The sequence below is a fragment of the Poecilia latipinna genome, unplaced genomic scaffold (genome assembly GCF_001443285.1).
Source record: "Poecilia latipinna isolate Pla-1442-1.1 unplaced genomic scaffold, P_latipinna-1.0 Scaffold3537, whole genome shotgun sequence".
NCBI classification, from domain to species: Eukaryota; Metazoa; Chordata; class Actinopteri; order Cyprinodontiformes; family Poeciliidae; genus Poecilia; species Poecilia latipinna.
Window position 1 is genome coordinate 1 of NW_015116153.1, and position 10,535 is coordinate 10,535.

General features: G+C 36.9%; 1 protein-coding gene across 2 annotated transcripts in view; it reads left to right on the plus strand.

The window, feature by feature from the left end:
• Nucleotides 1-6: 6 nt before the first annotated feature.
• Nucleotides 7-10,535, plus strand: part of LOC106941187 (protein-methionine sulfoxide oxidase mical2b) — an 18,291-nt gene continuing 7,762 nt past the window's right edge. The window contains exons 1-10 of one of the 2 annotated variants that reach the window (XM_015024130.1): nucleotides 7-341; nucleotides 636-737; nucleotides 858-950; nucleotides 1,769-1,955; nucleotides 2,086-2,159; nucleotides 2,452-2,527; nucleotides 7,742-7,897; nucleotides 8,459-8,509; nucleotides 9,354-9,454; nucleotides 10,205-10,432. In XM_015024130.1, coding sequence (XP_014879616.1) covers nucleotides 45-341; nucleotides 636-737; nucleotides 858-950; nucleotides 1,769-1,955; nucleotides 2,086-2,159; nucleotides 2,452-2,527; nucleotides 7,742-7,897; nucleotides 8,459-8,509; nucleotides 9,354-9,454; nucleotides 10,205-10,432 — 1,365 coding nt within the window. In that variant the 5' untranslated portion in view covers nucleotides 7-44. The remainder of the gene's footprint in view (nucleotides 342-635; nucleotides 738-857; nucleotides 951-1,768; nucleotides 1,956-2,085; nucleotides 2,160-2,451; nucleotides 2,528-7,741; nucleotides 7,898-8,458; nucleotides 8,510-9,353; nucleotides 9,455-10,204; nucleotides 10,433-10,535) is intronic. The other variant, XM_015024131.1, reaches the window with a different exon arrangement.

Consider the following 10,535-nt stretch of genomic DNA (forward strand, 5'->3'; position numbering starts at 1 on the left):
CTCCTCCTCTCCCTCCTCCTCTGTCTCTATCTAAAAGCTCCACCATGTTCCCTGCGGTCCACCCTGTTCCCGATCCCGTCGCTCAGACCTGTTTCACCTCTGAACCTAAAGTGACCTCCTCTCTTCTGTCCTGCTCTGAATCTGAGAAAACTGAGCAAAACTCTTCTTCTCGTCCTGATACGTTCCCATCCAGCAGCGAAACGTGTTCTTCTGTCTCTTCGTCTTGCATCGGTAAAAGTCAGAACGCCTTCACTAATCTCGAGAGGATAAAAAATGTGGAAAATGAGCAGCAGAGGGTTCATGGATCGGGTTTAAAACTAGCTGAGAAGGATCCCACTAAGGTACCAGGTTTCTTGGTTATTTTACATAAATACTTTGGTTTCCTAAACATTTATTAGATAAATATAATAGTTTTGGCTTAAATCAGCCATGTGTTGTTCCTTTTTAGTTTTATATTCAATAATTTCTATTTAAAAACATTTGAAAACACAGTTTACTTCAAAATTTTAAACCACTTTAATGCCCGTTTTTTTTGAATCCCCACACTTGCATATGTATACTGGTAGTTTACCAACATTTCTGATCATGCAGTATATGATGCCTTACAGAAGTTTTACCATGTGGTGTTCATGTAGTGCACTGCAGCCTGTGATGGTGAACGCACCAGAAGAAATAATCCAAAATCAATTGTTCGCTCTGAGAGCTGTCCCTCTGGAGCTCCTAGTTACAGTAAAGAGGTACAAGTCCTAAACCTAAGTCCAAACACAGTTCAACAACACACCATTATTTCCTTCCATAAATTCTGTTTTTTTTCCACTCCCATTTGTTTTTTTCTTTCTTCTTTGTGTAAATATTAGCGAGTAGTTGGAAAGGTATCATCAGCAATAGATGCTAAAGCTCAGAAACTGGCCGTCCTTTATGAGACAGACCACAGGCCCAATGCCGCACTGGTAAGATGCATGTAAATGGTTAGAAGACTAATCCAGACTTGATACTAATGTGATTTGTGAAAAGTTGGCGTGCTAACAAATATTTCTCAACCTTAGTTTTCTGACCAGGGAATTTAAAAGCTAGGAATAGATCCCAGTTGCATGAGTGTACACATGGTTTTAACAGTCTAAACAAATGCAAGCATTTATTGCAAATGTTTACTTGCATACCTCAAAGCCCAAATTTTAACTTTCTTTTTGCAAGATAAACCACAGACGCAGTTGATCTCCATTTTGCTGAGAGCTCAAGAAGCTGCAAATATCTGAAGTTAACAGTGCAATTCTGCCTTGGACTCTGGTTTTACTACCTAGATATTCAACATTCATGCATTTTTTTGTTCTGTTTCACTGTGACTTTTCATACCCTTTCACTCTGGTTGTGTGTGTGTTTGTCAAATACGGTCTTCTGACACTAAACCTTTCTTTCAACATGTCTCCATGTATTTAAAGAATTGCAAAATACCTTCTGACCTAAAAAGTTAAGATTAAAATTATCACTAATTTTAGAATTTGTAGTGACCTGTTTCTGCCTTTGTATTTGTGTTTTTTTTATCAGCTGTGTTTCTTTACTCACTTAGTACTGATGTATATTTTAACCTTTTTAACTAATTTCCTTCAGAGTTCTTCCCCCCGCCCCCATATAGCACTTGTTTTTGACATATGAATCAGTGTTTTTAAATTTTCATTTTCTAAAGGTTTCTGGAGAAAAACGCCAAGCAACTTCTCAGGAGAGCATTTTTCTTACTTCTTCACCTTTGCCTGGTCTTTTCCCCCCTCAGTGTGTGGTGCGTAAAGATTTCCCTCCTGGACTCGGTGGCAGCGACATCTGCCACTTCTGCTCCAAACGGGTATATGTGATGGAGAGACTCAGCGCTGAAGGCTACTTCTTCCATCGCGAGTGTTTCCGCTGCGACGTCTGTAACTGCACCCTCCGTCTGGGTGGACACACGTTTGATTCACAGGAGAGTACGTCTGAGTTATAGCTGATTCTTATATCAAAATAAGGAGTATTTGTAAAAAAACAAAAAAACAAACAAAAAAAAAAAAACCTAGACTTTTTTTTTTAATAAAAATTTTTGGTTTTATTTCATTACAGAAAAGTTTTATTGCAAGATTCACTATGCCCAGCGTCAATACAGCACCAGCTGGGGCAGGTTCAGAAGAACAACGGTAAGACAGCTTTTCAAGTAACTTTTACTTCATTTTTTATGGTGATTTAAGAGCAGAAAATAAGGTGTTGGTAATATAAATATATAACATTATCAATTAAGTGCAAAATTCTTAAGATCAACCAAAACAAGTAAAATTCTTATATAGATTTACAAAGTTACTAAAGACCTTTCCACTAAACTTATTTTGCAAACATAACTGGAAATTGAGAAGGAAAAAATAAAAACTAATATTTTACTACTTTAAGTAGGGGCATGTGTGCTCATTTGCATTTTTATCTGGATTTTTCCAGGAAAACCTAAGCCACCTGAAACCCTCGTCTGTGGACAGCGGGATCTATTCAGCCACAGGCGCCATCCAACCCGCAGGTACCCTGGTTTCCTTGATTAAGCGCGGTCTGAGCTGGCCGAGGCGTGCTGGTCGGGCTGTGTGTGTGTTGCCTCAACAGCTGTTGGGAAGTGTGTGTGAGTCTGTCACAGCTGTGGGATCCCACGTCAGGAGCTACTCACAGGACTATATATTCCTGTTTGAGCTGCTGAGCCTTGGCTGTCCTCTGCTCTGCATGATGCATGAGATGTTGGGACAGATCTACCAGGAGCCCCAACTGGCTCAGCAGCAAATCTTCAACCAATGGTTTGCCTAGGAGAGGAACTAATGATGTACTTGTATGAGGCAAGAGGCCTAAAAGGTGGAGATTTACCTCTTTGTAGCCTAATCAGTTGAGATTCATTTAAGTCAAAGCTCCAATTATTACCTTCACTTACTACATTTAAAGCCTCCTCAGTTACTTAGACTTTTTGTAAACTGTAGTGATCTTAAAAACCTACCTTACTGAGACACACTGCTTCTGTTTAGTGGATAATAAATGTGGCTTTCTTGAATAGTTTTGAGCAGTCAGCATATTACCTGCAGTAGACGGCAACAGTTGCAGCTTGAATTAACTGGAAATTTAGGATTCTTGCTAAGAGCTAGAGACAATGGAAAAAGTCTCAAATGACTCATTCTCTAAAGTTTCCTATTAGTTTGAGCAAATTCTCTAACTTACTTTTATAATTTAGAATTGTATTGTGACTAAATATACAGATATGAAAAGTGAAGAGGTGAAAAATGTTGAATTATGGAGCTTGAAAATTGAGTATTTATTTTGGATGTGGGATATTTGATCCTTCCTAAAGAAAAAAATAGTGGCTAGCTTATAAACTGATGTTAGCTTGGTAGCAAATTTACATTTTTCCTCAACCTCCAAAAACTGAGGTTGCTTAGACTGTTGACTTCTGTGCTAAGATACTAACTACTTGAGACCTATCCAGGTGCTTCAAAACTTATATTAAAAACTCTGGACATAGTTAGTGCTTCGACTCTTTTGAGAGCTAGCTTAGCTTAGCTATTATAGAACCTGCTAGCCGCATGTCAAACAATAACTCCTTTGGCCTGGGTTTTCTCCCCTGCTTAATTAATATCTGATTTGTGGGCATGCTCCAGAAAACTTTCACTCCAGTGTGATTCCATAAGTTTTGGGTGATGTAGATCCAGGATGTAGATTCACCTAATTTTGTTTAGTCGGGGTTTGTAGTTGCCTAAAATTTTAGTTTTCCTGAATTATGAAATTGTAACCTGGAGCATGTCCTAATTCTTACCAAGAACATTCTATAAAGAGTGTGGTTTCTGTTTTGATTTTCAAAACTTCTGGCAATGATGTGAGAGAGCTGCTTGTTTCAATTGTCTGCTTCCTAACACTGCCCACCAGAGTTGTGCAATGGAAATGCCAAAACAGTATTTTTTTTTTCCATTATCAAATGTGAAAGCATTTTAAGTCATCAAAAGCTCTAGTATTTACATAATGTGTTATAAAGATACTTTTTAAGATTAAAGGCTCATTATTTATGGTAGGCTGTTTAGAACAATTGTTTTTTTTAGAATTTTACAAATTTATTAGCAACAACATGGTACTTTTTATTTTTTTATTGTGAACATTTAATTTGTGATTTTTTAAACTTTCTTTTTGAAGTTTCTTTTTAATTGGTACATATTAATTTCAAGTTATATTTCATATAATGCTTAATAATAATTAATGCAAACCAAAACAATGAGCCTTATCTTTAAGACAGATGTTCTCATGTAGCTAAAAAGCCTATTTGCAAAGTCTATTTTGTAATTATTTTGTTAAGTGATTAACTTTTTTTTTCAAGTGACGCACTGTAACTGATGCCGACTTTTATGTTTGGTTTATTGTTGTATATGTTTTATTGTACTAAATCTTAAAGTATTATTAATGTTTTTCTCAAAACCTTTGCACATTTTGTTTCCCTTTTTCCTTCTTTTTCCACATCTCATTTATTTTCCAATCCAAAATTTGTCTTCCAGCTTCTGTTTCACTTCATTTTGTTCAGTCTGTTTCAACTTTCCAATGCTGCACATTCTGATTGGCTGATTCCTGCCAGCTGTGAAGGTGACGATTGGCCAGATTTGGTCATAAGATCTTGTTGTACTGCTTTTGCATCGGCTGCCTTTTGTAGCTCCATCTGATTTTGTCTTTTTTTGTTTTTTGTTTTCTAACTAACCAAGATAACTAATCACAAACCATCATAAGCCTCAAGCCTGGCATGTTAAAGACTATAAATCGTATTTGTAGCATTGTGCACTGTTGAATAGAACACCAAATCTAATAATGTGCCTGTGATGAATTGCCGCAATCACTTAGCTGATGAATAAACTACTTGATGCCATTTCCTACAGTATTTCTAAATGTTTCAGCAGTGTATGTAGTTGCCATTATTTTTAAAATATTGCCAAATCGCTTTAATAAACCAAAGCGAAATAAAATGCTGCTGTGCTATCAGTGTGCTATCATAGATAAACTTGCTACACTACCATTCCCCTTCTGAAGTTAAAGTAATTTAGAACAGTTTAAATGAAAAAAAAGTGTAAAAAATTTCCTTGAGAACAGTTTGCTTATGTTGCTTGGACATAACTTAGTTTGAGATCAGTTTTAATACCACAAAACCTTCTTTTTGGAACTGTTGTTATATTTACAAGAAAACTTATTCTTGATATGAGTTTATAGACAGTAACGCGCTGTTTGACTTGTTACAGAAGTCAGAGTTGGCGTTCCTAAATTTCAAAATGTCATACTTTTACAAACTCAGTTTTCCTAATTTTTCTGTCGTTTTTAACACATTAAAAATATTTGACAATGCCACATTTCCTAGTAGCATTCTGTCCCCTCTGTTGGCATTTTGACAAACTTAGATTTGTTATAGTCCATGATACTTATCTGTTCTAGATTAAATACCAGTCCCTTAAATCAGTATTTACATTAGTTCATAAAATAAACAGAAGGCAATTTTAATACCTTGTGTGCATCTCAAGCTCCTATAACATTCATAGGGATTCTGACTTAAGGAGCTGTTTTAGTTGCATTTCCAACTTCAGGGGACAAAGAGAACGCACCATTACGCCTTTGATTAACTACCTATCCTGGTATGATTATGATTTAAGTTTGCATTTAAGCTCTGGGAGAAATTATGTATCTAAAAGTTAGCTCTGCTTTGGAAACACAGAATTGATTTCTCATCAGGTCTTTCACAGTTTTGGCCTTTTCATGTGGCTTAATCAGAAAATGTAAGAAGTGCACTATAAAAATCAGACCATTTTCCAAAGTTGTTGAACATGTCGGCACTTTTTCAGTAATTCGTTTGGTGTTGTGTTATCCTGAACAACCTTTCTAACGCTGACATTGTGCCATGCTTGTCCATGTCCTCTTTACTCCGACCATCCGTCCAAACGGCTTTTGAATATATTCCCTGCCACTCGTGTGTCAGCAGCATCCCCTTCTCTTCGGCCCATTTGACAGTAACATGTCTCCACATGTCTGTGGTTCCCTCTGTTTCAGAAGGAGACCTTCCCACTCCTGCTCCCCTCTCCAGATCTCTCTCATGTACCTCCTAGTCTTTGCTCAGGAAATAATTAGACAGCAGATTTTTTTTTCTTTTTTTTTTTTGTCTAACCCTGCCTGAAAACTCATGTTGGCGGTACGATTTCTCTCTCAGTTGTATCGTTGCAGCCTGTTGATCAATTTTTGTGTTGCCTATTATACACAAATTTTGTAAAATTGCTTAATTTATGACATTTAGAAGCTGTGTATATAACTATTGATAAATAAATGTATTTGATCGCAATATTCATTTGCAGTGTTATTTGTTACCCATCAGTTAAATTGCATTATTTCCAAAAGACCAAATATTCACAATGGGGTTCATTCACACAACTTGTTCTCGATACCAGCAAAATCAACACATTCTGTGAAGCTGTTTAATGTAAATCCTTCTTCCAGCTCTTTGAGTTGACCTAACATCACCCACACAAATCATGCTCATGATCACAGCCTTTAACAATTAACGCGTGCTTTATTTATTTATTTTTTTAAAGAGGACACAGATGCTTGAGCTTTGCAGCAACTTAAGTGGGTATAATCCTGTCCATCTTGTGACAAAATGTTACAAAATTGAAGATTTCCTAAATGCAACAGCCTGAGAAAAAGGGTGGCCGTCATGCAAAAGCTTAATTAGTATATATATATATAAAAAAAGTGTTCAGCTATAGAGTTTGACCCCAGCCAATCTGAACAGGACTGAAGTGAATCTCACCAGTATGCTTCTATCGGTTTCCTTGTGGGCTTTACTTATGGGTCTTTTCTGTCCTTTCCTCAGTTTTTTTATTTCCCCTTCATAAATAAAACGGAAAACAAAATCTAATCAAATTGAGAACACTCGGTAAACACCTCTTCGTTGACAAAACAAGGCCTTGTTGTCTAGTATCCCTATCGGGAAAATGTTTATGCCAACGTGTATTTCATTTTTTTTGCTGTGGCCGAGTGGAATCACCTCTGCAAAGATTCTGTACATTGTTGACTTCATTACTCTGTGAGTACACATGATATATATATGCATATGTGTAACTTTTTGTACACAAAACAAGTGACTCTGTAAACTAGACTCTGCAGATTGTTTTTCTGTACCTACAGTTGCTTAATAAGCCTGTGTGACTTGTAGAGAAGATGTTCATGTGTTGTGTGGATTACATAGATTGAAAGAAGTTGTGAAATCGTGGAAAAATGTTGTTAAATATATTGGAGTAACTGTGAATATATGTCGGAATGCATGCCATACATGACAAGAAGAAAGTACACCCTCTTTTAATTCTAAGTTTTTACATGAGAACATTGTAAAGCGGCGCCTGCTGTTTTGAACAGCTCTAGAATCGTCACTACGTACGACACTCTTAGGTTCACTAAAAATCCTCCTCACTACTTCTAACATTGTGTCATGTTATGAACTCTCTTAAGACCGAAGAAAAATCTTAAAATTCTCAGAATTTTACTAAAATGATGGCAGCATAAGCCGTCGGTGTTGGGATTCTTTCAGAATACAGGCCCAGATTGTTTTTATGTAGTCCTGATGTATACGACTCTCGAATTAACAGGGTGTACTGTCGTACTTTCACTCTAATTGTCAGTCCAGCAACAACTAATGTTTGTTTGGAGTCGGGAAAACTTGGTGCCCACACTCTGTAATGATTTACAGGTGAGGCAACCAGCATGCAGTCAGATCAGCTGAAAAAAGATCTAAAAAGATTCCCCGAGGATACAGAAATGGGTGTCGATGCTCTGGAGGCTTCCTGCATCGTCGGACCTAAGAAGGGAGAAGGTGCTGCAGCCAGAAGCCACGACGGCCTTAAAGGTCAGTACAGCCATTAATGTGGTCCAACATTTAACTTTGTGAAACTGAAGAAACCGTTTAAAATCCAATTTTTCTGGCCTCTCTGATGGAGAATCTTGGTTTTAATATTTATAAGTTGTTCGTGTTGAGAGTTTCTCAGCATAGCCGTTTAGTGCCAACGTCCCTAACCCTGTGTCTTTCTGTCATTTTGTCTGTGGGTTTTGAACTAATCAGGTGTTTCAACAAGTGTTTATTGTTGACTTCTCTGGGCTAAAAATGTTCTGACAAAACTGTCCCACATTTCCTTAAATCTATACGTTTCCAATTGAAGACAAATGCTTTGGCTTTAAAAAACCCTAACTGCTGGAGTAGAAGGCAAATGGCAAATATCTTTTTTTGGATTTTCTCAATCAACCGTGGTTCAGAAAATGACACATTATTAAAGAGTGGCTCTACAGTCACACAGTGGGACCTTAATTTGGGTTTTCATATATTTATTTATTGGATTATTGATCTGTTCTTGATGGGGGGTGGAAATCCTAACATTTCCTCACGGGTCATTTGATTGCATTTGGTCTGCAGGTCACTCTAACACAAAACATAATAATCGATGGAAACGAAAGATTCGAGCAAGTGAGTGTCCCTATGAATGTTTCTATTGACTCTGCCCTGCTTCTCTTTGCTTGCAAAGTTAAGCAGCTTAAACCTTTGATACCTCTGGTTTGTTACTAACCTCTATTTTATTTTATGCATTTGTTTTGCTTGATGTCTTTGTGGTTCATAGAAAGTATTTCCTTGTTTCTCTATTAACATCTGGCCGTATTATGTGGCCTGTAAAGCTGCAGCAAGTCCTGGCAGATTTTATTTATTTATTAGTCTTAGATTATACCCCCCAGTTATCCAAATTATTAAATCCTAAAGATCAATTATCAGATGGATCTACATAATGCCAGTTTACCATTTTGGATTTGAATTACTCAAACCTTATTTTCAATGATATTCCAAATTATTATGATGTTGATGTGTAAGCATATGATGTCAAAAACCACTTTAGTGATTGAAGATTAAACCAATAGTACTTTAAAAAAAAAGAAACTGTTGTGCTACATATTCAACTCTAGATGTCGCCATAGCTCAACTTTTTTTCTTTTCTTTTAGCCTTTCAGCATTAATTTGGTTAACCTTACTTTAGCTCCTATTTCAGTTTTTTTTCTTCCTTTATTACTTGATTTCATTGTTTGTGCCCTTCACCATCTTCTCTCACAAATGTCACTTTGATATAAAGTACATAACGTGTCTGGTCACTGGGGGGGAACCACAGCACCACTCTGCTCCCAATCTTTGAGAGTTCTTGTGCACGCATGTGTATGTGCATATGCTTTGTTTAAAATGGCTCACTGTAGAAGTAGAGCCAAAAACATCTCATTATTTGCTGAACTTTTGACAGTGTTATGTTTTCTGTTGTCTTTGTGCACAGCATTCCCTCTGATCTTCATCAAGCACTTCCGCTCAAAACCAGAAACTGTTCCTGAAGTTGATTCTGACATTGAGGAAATCGCCTCAGCTGAGACACGCAGTGTGGGTAGCATTTAAAAAGCTCTTCTTTTTTTTTTTTTGCATCCAGGTACTTCAATGTAGTGTCAGCGTGTGAAACAAAGCACTGGTTTTCTATGCAAGGGTTGCAATCAAAACTACTAGTAACCCTAACTCTACCCTTAAGAAAAATGTCACCTTTGAATCCGATTTAAAATCTTTGGTGGGATTTGAGGAAGACTTGTTGCAACATAAGAGCCCTCAAACATCCCTGAGCTTGTGGGATTTGCACATGAAGAATGAGAAGCAATTTCTATTGAGGGCTATAAAAAGTTTGCAAATCAGAAATATTTGTTTCAAGTAATAAAATCTAAAGGATGTATCGCCAAGTGCAGATTCAGTGACTAGAACTATACTGCATATAGTATTTACATTTTTAATTTGATCTTTAAATGAAAAATAAAAGATGAAAATGAAGAGAGTTCAGTTGTGAGGGGAGACCAAGCAGGCAGGCTGAGGAAAGGCGGTTAAGGAACAAGAAGGGAGCTGAAGGAAAAATAAAGAATAACCAAGGAAAGTTAGTAAAATTCTTATTTCACCAGACAAAACATTAGGAAGACTTTCTTCTTTACAATGTTAGCCTGAAAGTTCTTAAAACACTGAGCTAAAGGAACAGCTTATAATGAAATAAGGAAATAATCAAAAGTGGAAACAGAAACTTAAGCCATTCAAGATCATGACATAAAGTGAGCATAATTTTATTTCCTTTGGGTTTTTTTTTTTTTTTTTTTTTAGGAGCCAAAACCAAAAGCAGATGCACAGACTTCGTCTGAGGAAAGTAAGAAGAGTGATGAGCCACTGGCTGCAATAAAATCAGGTTCCAGCACATCGGCTCCTAACAGGAGGCGGCTGTTACTATCCCAGCCTGAAAAAGAGAGGCTTCTGAACTGGGAAGAGGGTCTGAATCCAGAAGAAACTCCCATTAACAGCAGCACAACAAACACTTCTCAGCTTAAAGATCAGGTGAGGATTTCACAAAATAAAGATTAAACTTGTTTCATGCTTTTAATATATATATTTCCCCCCCCCCCCCCACATATTCTTTCTCATGAACCATCTCATAAAA